The sequence below is a fragment of the Artemia sp. Qi Xiang Cuo genome, chromosome 2 (genome assembly GCF_049724085.1).
Source record: "Artemia sp. Qi Xiang Cuo chromosome 2, ASM4972408v1, whole genome shotgun sequence".
In the NCBI taxonomy this organism is placed as follows: domain Eukaryota; kingdom Metazoa; phylum Arthropoda; class Branchiopoda; order Anostraca; family Artemiidae; genus Artemia; species Artemia sp. Qi Xiang Cuo.
In genome coordinates this window covers 85,947,656-85,962,236 of record NC_142795.1, presented here as the reverse complement: position 1 = coordinate 85,962,236, position 14,581 = coordinate 85,947,656, and the positions used below count along the sequence as shown (strand labels likewise).

Here is a 14,581-nt window from a genome sequence, read left to right as displayed (position 1 = left end):
AGCACAGGAAAGGCAATGGGAGACCACGGAATCAAATTGAGAGATAAAACTCTCCTGGATTTAGATTATGTTGATGATTTAAGCATCCTAGACGAAAGTGTGAGCAAAATGAATGAACTTTAAGATATTTTGCGAGTTCAAGGTGCTAGAACAGGCTTGAAAATAAATGTCAAGGAGTGGGAGCAGTGAAGATGTTAAAAGTAGAATAGACAAGGCCCAGTGTTTTTTTTTACAGTTAAAAAAAAGTTTGGAAGAATAGGAAGATAAGTGCAAACCAAGATTAGAATATAGGACATATGGCTCTGCATGAGCGCTTCGAAAAGCGGATGAAGATTTGCTAGATGTTTTCCAGAGATATTGCCTGTGGATTGTTCTGGGTTCTCGGCTGACTGACCGTATTTCAAACAGTAGGTTGTACGAAAAGTATGACCCAATCCCGCTATCTAGGGCTATAATGAAAGAATGGTTGAGATGGCTAGGGCACATTCTGCGGATGAAGGATGACAGATTACCAAGATGTTTCTTTATGGCTAACCGTCTAGGGCTAAACGGAAAGCAGGTCGTCCGCGGTTGGGGGGGGGGGGGGGAGAGAATGTCGTAAAGAAAGATTTAAAGGAAATGGGAACTTTCTGGGAGAGTGTAAAGAGGGAGGCTTTGAATAGATTGGGATGGAGGAGAAGCATGCGTAGCTGCGTTGGCCTCAGGAAGCATGGTGCTGTGGTGAGTCGTTAGTAGTACTGTGGCTCTGGCTCTGGGGGTCCTGTGGCTCTGGGGGTTGTGTCTACCCTATATTTTTTTGTATAAATGATCTTTGAACCATTTTGAACAAAATTGCTATCTATCTCAAAATTTTGATTGCATGTTAAACGGGGTGGAAGGGGGAGGGGGCTAGTTTCCTTCCGATCCCTTTTGACGCTTTAAAAGAGCATTAAATAAAGTCAGAATAATGGCCCTTTTTATTAGTTCAGGCCTTCCACACATGAAATAAAAATCGTAAAAAAAACTTTATTTTGTTGGTTTGAAACTTTCTAGAATTGGTGTCACGACTAAGAGGGGCCAAGGAAAGGCCAAAAACACAAGTGGCCGAAAACATCAGTTAGAAGCTTACAGTCACAGATTCCAGCTAAGATATAAATTGGAAAAAAAGTTAAAGAAATTTGTGTCTGATTGACTCAAAACTAATATCTTCACTCTTTAGGTTAAGATGACTTCAATGATCTAAAAAAAAAAAAAATTAAAAAAGAAAACATTGGTTGTACCTCAAAAATGCGATTTTTTTTTTGTCCAAACAATATAGAACATCTGCTTGAAGTATTGACGGAAAAAGTAAAGCCTCAGCGCAAGAAAGTGGGGGTTGCAGGGTCAGCAAAATGTTTCATTTTCAGAGTAATCTCTGCTCCTTTCCAGATTAAGTATTATTCTTTACTTTCATTTGAAAAAGAATGGCTTGTTTTTAAATTTAATTTCGGCTTGTTTCAATAACATATTTATTTGAGAGCATTTGAGGGAGGTTTCATTCTAAAGCCTAATCTGTGTATCATTCTTTATAGTTAGAATAAGCGAAATAACTATTTCGACAATAAGCTCCTAGAAGTAGATACTAGATTTAGAATACTAGTGCCTCTATTCGAGGTTTTGGCAATGTAAAACCATCAAAACCCGTTTTTGCCCTAGATCATACTATGTCAAACCTCAGACAATGTAGCAGATGCAATTCTAATTTTATAATTGGACACACTTTAATTAGATTATGAAAGGTACACCCTTAACTTTATATCAAATTTCTATGTAGAGGTTTTGAACCTAACTGATAGAAAATGAGGTCTAGAAAAGGAATATAGCATTTGCTTTTTAGTCTGATAAGCGTTTTTATAACTTGGAAGTAATTTTTCCTAGTGAGTGCAATTGCATGTAGCCTATTTATTGGTACACTTTTTTCTAGTTATAATGAATTCCGAGAAATTTAACACGTGAGAGTTCTGAAAATACCTGTCAGCCACCCAGAACTTGGTGGGATATCTCCCTTCCTGCTTCCAATTTTCTATTTATTGGTATAAAAACATTAAAAAATAAAATTCTTGCATCAACAAACTTTTGAAAACATTTCAGTTTTTTTTAAACAGTTAACAATATACACTTTTCAATAGTAAAGAAAGACATTTGTTTATTAATCGATCTAAAGTTTTAGAAAACAACCGTGTGAAATAAACAAAAGTATGAGCCAGTAAGTTGTTTTGAAGTTAAATCGTAAAAAGTGCAATTAATCAAATTATATTCCAAAGGACTGCAAAAAAACTTACATTCGAGCAGTTGAAGCTGGCAGCACTGTCGACGAACGGACTTGGAGTACCAGCACGTTCACTGAGATCTTGGCAGCTATTAACAAACTGACTCATAGAGACATTTGTTTCATCATTTGACGTCAACTCACTTTTAACAGTCTAGAAATAAACAATTATTTAGGTATACTTTTTACTACTAGTTCTTACTAACTAATGTAAAAGACAATTCGAATCACTTCATTACGTTACTGTCACACCTATAAGTCACATTTGACATTTTTTACATTCCTTACACATGCAATTTTTAACAAAACCGACTATTCACAAATGAGATAATATAACAAATGTTTCTTTTAGTATGAAATGATGCAACACACATATCGTTTGCAAATTTGCTTACTAGGACATGATGTTTTATTTGAGTATCTCTGCTGTCTGTTTACCCTTTTGTTTGATCTTTGCTAGGGTCCAACAAAAGAAAATCTGAAGCCATTTTCCTGTGTGATGCATCTTGACTAAGACCAAATATTCTACCAACTCAGCAAAGAGCCTAACAAAGAAAGAGCCTAAAATTCTTGATTAAGAAAGCTTTAAAGGGTGACTAAAACAGGACATAATCTTTGACAAACCCGTCATTTTTGGGTAGCAAAGCTATCATTTACAATGTAGTTCGTTCTTTACAAGGTTCCAGCTAAGAAAAAGCCAAAGGCCAATTCCTTTATGATACTGGCTACAACCAACGATTATGACGTCATTGATCAATCTTTAACATGAAATATACAGTTTTTCGTAAAAAACAGATTCTATTTTAAAAATGTTTTGTTTTAAACAAGAAATTCTTAACCCCATTAATTTCCTTTAAAATTAGCCATTGAACAACTCTCTACGATGTTCCAGTGCCAAGCTATCTGTAAAAAAAAAAAAAAAACAAAAACAAAAAAACAAAGATGCCATTTAGACAGAATGGTGTAGTAGCTGCCACTTTTCTTGATTTTCAACCCAATTTTTTATTTCCCTTGCTGTTAAAGCCAAGGGACAGAAAGTTTCCTGTATAGGGGTTTTGGACAAGGCGGTTCTAATGGTGTACTTTTTGTTTTGATCTGACTCTATTTTTAGGGGTTCCATTGTAACTGAACCCCCGTGCAACTGAACCCTCGTGCAATTGAACCCCCGTGCAACTGAACCCTCATGCAACTGAACCCCCGTATACCGAACCCCCGTGCAACTGAACCCCCGTGGAACTGAACCCTCATGCAACTGAACTCTCGTGCAACTGAACCCCCGTGCAACTCAACCCCATTTAACTAAACCCCCGTGTAACTGAACCCCCATGTAACATGTAACTGTGTGTTAACAGAACACAGCTGATGAGTGAAAAGTGATGAGAGAGGGGTAATACCGAACTCCCAGCTGCCATTCTTGGGAGACATCTGACAGTTTATAAGTGACCATGGAATACCTGTGCTATTGTAAAATGACTTTTCTCTGAACAGGCAGCGTGGCGGCAGAGTGCACCTGGCGACGATAAATCACACCAGTCCAGTTTTTGTCAGGAAAAAATTACTCAGTGATAATTTATTGCTCCCGCTAGCAATATGCGCTTCTAGGTCCGTGCCTAGGGACCTAGTGGAAAATCCAGGCCTGAGCGTGCACATATTTCATTTTGGTGAAATGACTTTCCCTTTAAGCACTCTCTGAAAGTTCCAACTTAATACACAAATCCCTTATTGAGATATGCCATTTTGAAAATCTGCATTGCACATAGTGTCTTTTGATTTAGTTCAAGTTCCACCTCAAATACCTCATTCTGTCAAATTTTCAACTTGATATGCGTAGGCTTAATAGTGCTAGTTTAATAGTAGCAGAGGTCGTAGTAGGAGCAGTAGAAGTGATAATAGTGTTGAATTAGTAGTAGCAGTATTAATAGCAGTAGTAGCAGGTAGATGCCCCAGAAGTTTCATCTTGATACGCTAAGCTGTTCAAAAAAAAAAAAAAAAAAATGCTGATACACCTGTATCAGCAATCTGTATGTTATTGCAAGTTACCAATTGTTAAAATTTAAGGTTTTTATAGAAGAGATGATCGTAAAAACTTTGAAGGAGGCTCATTCGATTGGAAATCGAAAGTTCAAGTTCAATTTCGAAGAATCAAAGGTATCACAGGACAATCAGCCTTTCCCTCTTAACCGACACCTCCCCCCCCAAATACATCCGATCAAAATAAAAATAAACATTTTGTTCAAAATAGTCTGAAGATCAGATAACCATGCCTTTGGGGTTAACAACCCCACCAGCAGCATCTGGGGCAAGGACTGTAAGTTAAGCTAGTTGCTCATTGCTAACACACAAGGTTTTTGTAGAAAATATTTTGTATGAACTTTGGGGGGGGGGGGCTCATTAGATTGAAAATCAAAATTTCCAGTGCACTTTTTCAGAGTTAAAAGTGATCGGAGGGCTTCCACCCCACCCTATTTTTCCCCCAAATACATCCGATCTAAATTTTGGGACGGACATTTTATTTACAACAGTTTAAAGGTTAAATAAATATACCATAGCTAAATCACTATGGTTCATAACCCTATCGTGTTTTACCCAATGTAAGTACGGTGGTTGAGTTGCACGAGGGTTCAGTTGCACGGGGTTGAGTTGCATGGGGGTTCACTTACACAGGGTTTAGTTAAATGGGGTTGATTTGCACGGAGCTTGAGTTGCACTAGGGTTCAGTTGCATGAGGGTTCAGTAGCACGGGGGTTCAGTTACACGCACACCATTTTTAGGAGTTTTGGGTTATTATATTTCTTAGCATGGGACGTGATCGCCTCTTACTAGGTTGCTAGCTACTGCTGCAACCCGGATTAAATTTGAAAAAAACAACAACAACAATTTATTATTCAGATGAAAGTAAGGAGAATCATTGAAACTTAAAACTAGCAGACATTGTTAAGTATAAAGGGGAACTACCCCTTGCTCAACCCTCGCTCTTTACGCTAAAGTCATAAAGTTTTTTAAAACACTACTCCTTCAAATTCAACTTCCTTTGTGCTTGAGCAGTCTTTCTTAAAGAATTGTAATAAAAGTCAAACTTTAGCGTAAAGAGTGAGGGTAGAGGAAGGAGCAGCCCCTTTCATATACAAAAGTTCTATTAATAGGGGACTTCAACTGTGACCTACTTAATACTGAATCTGAAAGGACTTAAATCGTTATAGGTTCCCTTCCTGATCAGTTAAATGTCGTTGATAAAGACAAAGCTTACACAAAGCTTATCAGTGTTGCCAACACCGTCTCAAATCTTGACCATGTGTTAACGAAATTCCCGGTGAGTGACGAAGTAAAAGTTGCAGCTGATGGTTCATACTCTGACCATTTGCCTTTGTCATTGTCAATAACACTGGACTGTCCAAGGTTGTTGGGTCCGTGTAAATCCCAACGGAGAGTATACACTGACTGGAAACAAGTGTCGAATGATCTCTTTGCGGCTACTTCTGGCGATATCCTGAGTAAAATAAAAGTTCCCTTTCATCTGCTGCAGAGAAATGCAAACTCGCATTGCAGTGAAAGTGAAATACGTCTGCAGATAAACATGTATTGTGCAGAAATATCGCATGTTCTGAGTGTCGCGGAGAGTGTAGCAGTTCCTGTGAAGCGTATCCGTAATAGATCGCAGGTGAAAGGGTGGTCTAGAAATCCGGAGCTATCGGCGGCTTGTGCGTCGGCGAAGCTGTGGCGGAAAGTTGGGCATGATAGCGGAAAGCCACGAAGTGGAATAGTGAACGAGATTCGAATCCATACTAAACGAAAGTTCAATAAAGCGTTATATGCCCACCGTGCAGCCCTCAAATAAAATTTTGTGCAAAAGCTCAGTAAGAATCCGAACCTTATTTGGTCGCTTACTTTGTGCTTACTTTGAGTCCAAGTTCAAATCGCCTGATCCAGTTCTGCAGTCTAATTACGAGAATGAGCTGGTTTCCATTCTTACCGATATCTTTGACGATTCTCAGTGTCACCGGTCTTAATTTGCCAGGCCATTAAAAAGCTGAAAAGGGTATACTCAAAAGGCTGCGATAGTATTTGTGATCTACATCTTTCTTTAGGAGGTTATGTTCTTTATCATCACATTGCCCTTCTGTTTCAGATGATTTTGACGCAAGGGATAGTCCCGAGTTGCTTTAGTGTGGGTATGGTTATCCTGATATTAAAGAAAGGGAAGCCAGCCGAACAGCCTTCTTCCTATCGGCCAGTAACGATATCTTCAGTATTTTGTAAACTATTAGATTGTTTTGTTTGATGAGATTTATGATAAGTGTGAGATGCCTCCACACCAGTTTGGTTTTCGAAAAAGGCCTCGGGTGCACCCATGTACTTTATCTTCTTGATAACATATTACTTGATGCTCATATGTCGCGAGAAACTTTGATCTTAGGTCAGTATGATGTCAGGAGAGCTTTTGACTCTGGGATTCATGCCCAGATTTTGGTTGAGCTGTGTAAGCGAGGCGTGCGTTCTTCCATTGTAAGGTCACTACGTGATATGTATACGAACCTCAAGCTTCGTGTTCGTTTGCAAGATGGTGAGCTTAGTGGGGAGATATCCGTACATAAGGGAATTAAGCAAGGGGCTATAATGTCTCCTACTTTGTATAATAACAGTGTTAATGATGCACAACAGGTTATCTCTCCGAGTTATATTTGCAAGCATATTGACTTGTCACTTCTGGGTTTCGCAGATGATCTTTTAAATTTGTCTCGGTTGCTTTCTTCATTAGAAAATAATTTCTCGCGTCTTGAAAAAAGTTATGCTGATAATGGTTTGCAGTTTAATGTAGAAAAGTCTGCTGTTTTGTTTTTTAATTGCCCTGAAGAAAATTCTACAGTTAGGCTAGGTGCAATTACCGTAACACCGTCTAGTCACATTATGTACCTTGGCCTGCCGATTGGTCGTAATCTTCGAGAGACCCAGTCTTTGCTTATTGAACACCTTTCTAAAAAAGTGCTCATTGCCTATGCTGGTGTTGTCACTAGCCGTCGTAATTCAAGCCGTAAATATTTGGCTCGTCTTTATAATGCAGTAGCTTTGCCTCATGTCTTGTACCTGTCTCCTTTTTGGAAGCTCATGAGTGCACGAAACAAGAAAGACATAAGGTCGGTATTTTTCAAGTATGCCAGATATCTTCTTCAAGTGCCGCCTTTTGTTAGAAACCGCCATATTGTTGCGAAATATGGAATTGCTGAGCTTATGAAGGCCGTGGAGGAGGTAATTCAGAATTACGTGAAAAAACTAGAGCTTCTGGATCACGAGTGGGCCCACCTTCTCAAATAGTTATGTTATTATGTAGTTCTTTCTGTTTGTATCTGTTTTTCTCGCCAGTTTTGCTTTTTCTTTCTTTTCTTGTTTGTGCTCTGTCTTTTTCTGTTGATTGTAAGACAGGTAATTAATAAAATTAATTCATTCATTCATATGGAATAATTTCTATTCATTTTAAGTTTTAATGCTGCTCCTTACGTGCAGTTTAAAAACTTTTTTCTCACTGTTCTTCAAACAATGCCAGGAAATTCTCATCCCCATTATACAATTTCTTTGGAAAATTCTTCATGTGGATATCTCCTCCCCTCCCCCTCCCAAAAGGAAAATCATGCAATAACAAATACTATATGCGAAGAGACATTGCGTAACTTAAAGCCCTTTTCCTAGGGCCAGGAGGGTCTTCTCTTCCCCAAAGGCATAATTATTGGACCTTTCAACCATGCTAAATCAAATGACTATCAAAATTATGATTGGATGTCTTTGAGAAAAAACAGGCATGGAAGGGAGGGTAGTTGTCGTTTTTTTTGTGTCTTAAAAGGGCACTAGAATTTTTGATTTCTGTTCGATTAAGAGCTTTCTAGATCTTCTAAGATCATTGGCTTGGTAAAATCATCCCTGGAAAAATAAAATAAAAAAAAAACTCGAATCTGTGATCTTTCTTTTGGCAAACAATACAAATTTCGGATTTTGTAGATAGGATCTTGAAACCTCTATATTAGAGTTTGCTGATATGCTGAATCCATCATTAAGATCGCTAGACTATTTTTGGGGCGTGGGGGCATCCCTTTATCGAAAATCATGAAGTTTCTTGGGCTTGTAGCTTCTGATGGGTAACACTGAACTTAACGAATTTTATATTTTTAAAATCAGCATAAAAAGCCAATTCCTTTGATATATATATATATGAATTTTCATCAAGAATCTGTAGTATAAGAGTTTTGGTTACAATTGGCTCGACTCACTGCTTAATTTGAGTTTGTTACCAAGAACTGCTTCATCTGTTCTAATAATGAATTATGACATTATCAATTATGTTCCAATCGGAATTTTCTCTGACGTTTCCATGGACAGACGTTGATCCAGCATCGATTTTCTCTAATGATCATACATCAAGACCGCCTTCTTCAAACGAGAGCATTTTGATTTCAGTGACTTTAGTCATTCTTGAAAGCAACGATGGTACCCGGTGTGTATATGGTTTCTTAGGTCGACAGAGAACAAAAAACAAGAGTAGGCCTACTTTTAACGTGTTTTCTTTTAACAATCAATTCCATCTTGAAATATTGATTGGAAACGTAAAACTTTAGCAAAAAGAGTGAGGGGTATCGGAATCGGCAGGTCATTCATTTTCAGGATAATTTCAGTTCCTTTTTAGTTTTAATGTCATTCTTTAATTTCATTGCAAAGCTTACTTCCATATTTTAATTCAATTTCTCTCGTTTTAAGATTAAATTTAGGGTATTCCTGGGAGTTTGTTTTCTGAAGCAAAATCCGTAAATATTACATTGTTTCTCCTTTCAGTGATCAGAGTAACTATGACTAGGATTAATACTAAATTTCGATTTCACATAATTTGTTGCAGTGAAGGGGGCCAAGCAATAACTTCAAAAATCAGCCATGTTATGCCCCTCCAATCACTTCCATATAGTAAAAAAGGGCACAACAACTTCGAAAAAAGAGCAGTCTTCCGATATTTTACGATCAACATTTGATTGAATCGATTTGATTAGTCCTTATGACTGTTGTTTAAGGGCATAGAAGGAAACATATTGAGTCCATCAATCAGTGAGAATAAGGTATAATCCCTATGTTCTATTCAAAATGGTACAATATGGCTGCACTACTTCGAAAGTTTATTCACCAGCCCATAGGCCTAGAATATATGAAATTTACATAATTTGTTCATTTGCATTAAAAAAAAAAATTGTCCTCTGAATTCCAAATGTGCTAATGAAATTTCTGTGCAATCTAAATTTTACCAACATTTACGGTTTGCTAATAGCATTCTCTGATAAACTATTGAAGTTCAAATTAGTCACTTACACATATTAGGGTTGTTTCCCTGGAATGTCTTTAGAAAACCCCAAAACGGTCTAGGTAATAATATATGTACGATCTTCATTTCAACGATATTTAACAATTCTGTCTCTGTCTATTAACTCAAAAATACAACTTGTTTTGATCAAATTTGATTATTTTCAATATAACATTAAAAAAAATTCAGGGAGTTTTCCTCCAGAAAAACGCCTATTTGTAGATTTTGATCCATGGAGTAACTATTTAGTTATAAATATCAAAAAGTTCTCAGGAGCAACGGGAAATCATACCTTTACAACCATTAGGCTGATTTTAGCAGCCCCATTAACTGTACCTTTGGCCAAATATAGGAATACAGAGGGCATGCAATCACCTAAGCATATACTATGTGCTTCCACAAAGACATACACTTGCTTCCAATGTTCAAATTAAAAAAAGCTCAACATACTTTCCCCTACATTTACCAAATAGCCTTTTGACTTGGAATACACTGCTCACATAACTTGTTCATCTGCAGGATCAAAGGAAGATCTTTGATTCCTTATTTTTTTTTCAAACACAGTTCACCAATAAACATTTTCATTTCTAAATTTGTTATTTGCAAAGATAGATTTTTTCCCTGGAATATATACATTGGAAAAAAAAAAACAAAAAAAAACTTGAGATTCTGAGTTCTATAGTGTATATATCTGGCCTTCCTTTCCTAAAAGTTATTTATGAAACTTGTTTTATGTAATGATTAATTTGATTAACTTGTTTTGGCAGACCCTCATATTCGTAATAATTTGCGTTCGTTTAAGTTTTAATGCTGCTCCTTACTTTCACTTGAAAAAAAAACATATTTTTTAATTATAATTTCTGATCGTCTTTTAAATAATGCAAGGAAATTTAACTCCCCCTTCATGGAAAATCCCTTCCCCCACGAAAAATTCCTCCGAAGGAAAATCCTCCCACATAACCCCCTCCCCTCTGCCTGAAATTCAGCCATGATTAGTTGATGTGGGATATTCTTTCTCTTTGTCTTGTATAGACTTTAGGCTGACATTTGGTCAGGTCGGTTTCTAAGTTAGGACGTAATCCTGGAAAAAGAAAGTGTTTTTTTTTTTTTGCATAGATATCCAAATTTTTGAGAATATATTGTATTTTCTCTAAAGTTCCCAACAGGAGATGTGATGTTCTCGGAAGAATATTGGGAAATATCTGCCTGTTCACATTTATTGTAGACATTTAGTTCAAAAGAAATTATTTTTAATTTTTATATTCCAACCTTTTTGTGTACAGTCACAGTTTTGGAATTCTGATACAATACTTTTGACCATGATTGACCCCAGGGCCAAAAAATGAAGAAGGAAAAGCCAAGTCACCTTTGTCATTCAGTCCGTTAAAAGAGCATCTCAACTCAGGGTTTCTGTTTAAAAGAAATATCGCCCAAAACATAACGACCACTGATTGAATACAACTACCCTAACTGAAAAAACAACAAAGAGACTTTACAACTTAACAAAGTAAATAAAATCCTTCTTGTCTATTTGCAAAATCTGGTTGTTGGGGGGAAGGGTGGTGGATAGTTTTCAAAGAGGAGAGTGATCACACATAAATAAGATTCATGGACATAATATAGTTTAATTTCCCTAAAGGATATGTTCAGGAGAGCTCTCCTGTTTTTAGGTTTTATACCTGATACCTGACTTATTGTTTAAAAATTATTTTGGTTTTTGAATAGATTGTCAGCTGACTTTTTTCTGGTCCTTGATGAAAACGACTAACCCTGATAATAAGCATTATTTTACTGATTTAAGGTTCATGAAGCTAGTCAGTTTAACATCCTTTTGCAAATTGCCAGCACTGAATTTTGCAGACAAGAAATAGTAATTCAAAATTTTCTGGTCAAGGAGGAAAATGATTAATACTACACATAAGAATTTTTTTGACTGTGGAAACTGTTAACCGAACTTTATCTCATCCATGAGGAAAATAGATATTGAGCACCATCCATGAGGACAATAAATATTTTTTCATTAAGGATAATTTACAGCATAAAATTTTGTCAGTTTGACATCTTTACAGAAACTGTCAGTGTTGTATCATCCTGACAGAACATTGACAACTTATTTTTTTTTCTGATACACTTAATTAACCCTAAAACAAATAAAATTTTTTATTGCAGATAACTTAAGGTCCACAAAGTTAGTCTTTGACATCCTCATAGATATTATCTGTGTTGTAATCCACTGACAGGAAATTGTCAACTGATTTTTCTGGTCCACAAGGAAGAAAATTAATCCTGATAATACATACTATTTTTATTAAGGATAAGTAAAGGTTCATAAAGTGGGATTTTATTGAGGATAAGTAAAGGTTCATAAAGTGGGACATCCTTACAGAGTTAGTTAGTGTTATATTCCATTAGCAGGAAACGGCCAACTAAACTTTATCTGGTCCAAGAGGAAAATAACTAACCCTTATAATAAGTGTCATTTTAATGTAGAATTAATAAATTTAGGCACTATAACATCCTCATAGACATTGTCAGTTTGTCCTGTACATGCTTAACAGAAAAGTGCTGGATTATGTGATACAGTTATGACATTCCATGAAAGAAAAAAATTACCATGATTTTGAAAGTGTATAACTCTTTCATTATGAAGTAGCAGTGCATACATTCAGAAGATTCTATAAATCTGCTAGCATGTTTAACATATGGTTTCCAATGTACACCGAAACCGACTCTTCAGATTGGCATACAATTTTAGGATCTACACTGAATAAGCAGTTTAATAAAGTAAGAGAATGAGGCTAAACTTAAACCCTGACTATTCCTATTAAATTTGACAGAACAATCATTTAAAAATTGTGGGGAATTTTGTAAGCCCAATTCTCTAATTCTTGGAAATTACCCATTTTACAATGTTGAGTAATCAATCAATTTCAAACTCTTGGGAAACCAAATATTTTGGGATGTAGATTAATCACACAGTTCTAACTTATGCCTTGGACTAATATTATAAAATGTAACTAGAACACCTGCAAATGTAGGCCTATAATCCAAATATACATCATCTTTTGAGAAAAAATTGTCTTGGTAATCAGAAAAAAGAAATTGTATTGAACTTACAACGACATCGTTTTGTTGAGCCATGGATGAGCAAGACCTGGTCTCATTTGTTTTGTTTAATAGGATACCAGTAGTGCAAGGAGGAATAGAAGATACGCTGTCCAGCAATGAGTCACGAATTAAAACATCATTTTCTGAATCTCTGCCATGTCTTCTTCTTTCCATGGATGGAGATGCTTCAGACAATTCAGTTCCTTCAACAAGGTAACAAGTATTATTCGCCTTGTTTGGGGATTCTGCTGATTCTGCAAGTCCTGTGACTTTCAGCATATCCGCCAAACTCAGCAGAGACTTAAATTGCGCTTGTGCAACAGTTACTTCTCCAGTATATATGAACTTTACTAAAGCTTGCATGTCACCAAATTTAATATCTTTTAGAATTATAATGGGGTGAGAGTGTGAATGGCTGATAAGTAAATTCTCAAAGTAAGAGCTGCAGGCAGATAAAACTAATCTATGACATTTTATGCTCTGGTTTTCACAAGAAAGTGTCACATCAGTAAAATGTTCATGATTCAAAAGAGCAGCAAAATTTCCTTTATATGCATCAGCATAGTTAGTCCATTTCAAACAAAACTCGTTTTGCTCCATTGCATAAAATACCATGCATTGAAGATCAGCAGCGTTCTAAAAGAAAAATTAAAAATGAAAATTAGATAAATCCAACATTCATCAGATTATTAGCAAACTTGCAAAAAGGATATAACCTTATAAAAAAACGAAATCTAATATCTTATAAATGTGTACATTCAGTATGGCGAAGCCATCCCAGTTAAAGCTAAAATGGCATGTATGCTATATAAAACCTAAATAATAATAATAATGTCAACTGTCATAATAAACAATAGAAATGATGCGAAAACGTTAAACCCCATGCTAAATAAAACACATTGCACAAGCTGGTGATCAAGAGAGCATATCTGCAGTATCCTAGGAATGGTTTAAAATATTAATTTGAAACTTTCAGAACATGTTAAGGGGGATGTTGAACTAGGCAAAATGCTAAATGTGCATGTTACTACAACTGCTACTACAACAATTACTACTAGTACTACTGAAGCTAAGGGTAATACTGTCAAACTTTTAGTGTTTCACAGAAGAGGATAGTGATTTATATTAAACAAATTATGTGGATGCAGGTTATTAAAAGGCTGTAAAAACTATAACTCGGGAACAGCTTAGAGTATTAAGTTGAAATTTTCAGTGAATGTTAAAGGGGATACATTTTTAGAGAATGTTGGGGAGATTATTATATTAAGTTAATGCATGCTGTATGTATGTAGGCTCTCAAAAAGCTATATCATCAGAATACCAAGAATAGCTTAGTTAGAGTATTAGGTTGAAACTCTCAGAGCATGCTGAAAGGTATCTTGAGCTAATAAAAAAAAAACACTATGTGCATAACTTTTGCTGCTACTGCTGGTGTTAGTAATAGTACTAAATTAAACAACACTATTTGTGTCCAGATTTTCAAGAAGACATGTTATTAAAAATTGTTGAAAAATTTTCTCCAGTATATGAATAGTAAGACAAATTGGGGATTCTGAAAGAAAAAAAAATGTAAAATATTCTTTTGCTTTCCAATGAAAAAGACTATCTCAATAGAAACAAACATATATTGACTTAAACTTTTTGCATGAAATAAATTTATAGAAAAGTTCAAAGTAAGTTCATTAAACCAAAAGTTACAAGAAACAAAGTCAAATAACTTTCCAAGCATAAAACTATCAAAAATGACCACGACTAAATAAATGATACCCAAAAACAAATAGAAATTAAAATAAATAACCAGGTCAAACTGAAAGTTGAAGCCTTCAGAGAATACTGAGTGGGATGTTGAGCTTGAT

The 14,581-nt window shown here is 35.8% G+C and overlaps 1 protein-coding gene across 2 annotated transcripts in view; it reads right to left on the bottom strand.

Moving 5' to 3' along the window:
* The window catches only part of LOC148955737 (uncharacterized), a 58,593-nt gene that overhangs the window by 13,883 nt on the left and 30,129 nt on the right, over positions 1-14,581 (bottom strand). For both annotated transcript variants that reach the window (XM_089103995.1, XM_089103986.1), the window contains exons 2-3: positions 12,735-13,361; positions 2,301-2,441 (exon numbers count right to left, since the gene is read on the bottom strand). In XM_089103995.1, the coding sequence (XP_088960121.1) occupies positions 2,301-2,441; positions 12,735-13,361 (768 nt within the window). The remainder of the gene's footprint in view (positions 1-2,300; positions 2,442-12,734; positions 13,362-14,581) is intronic.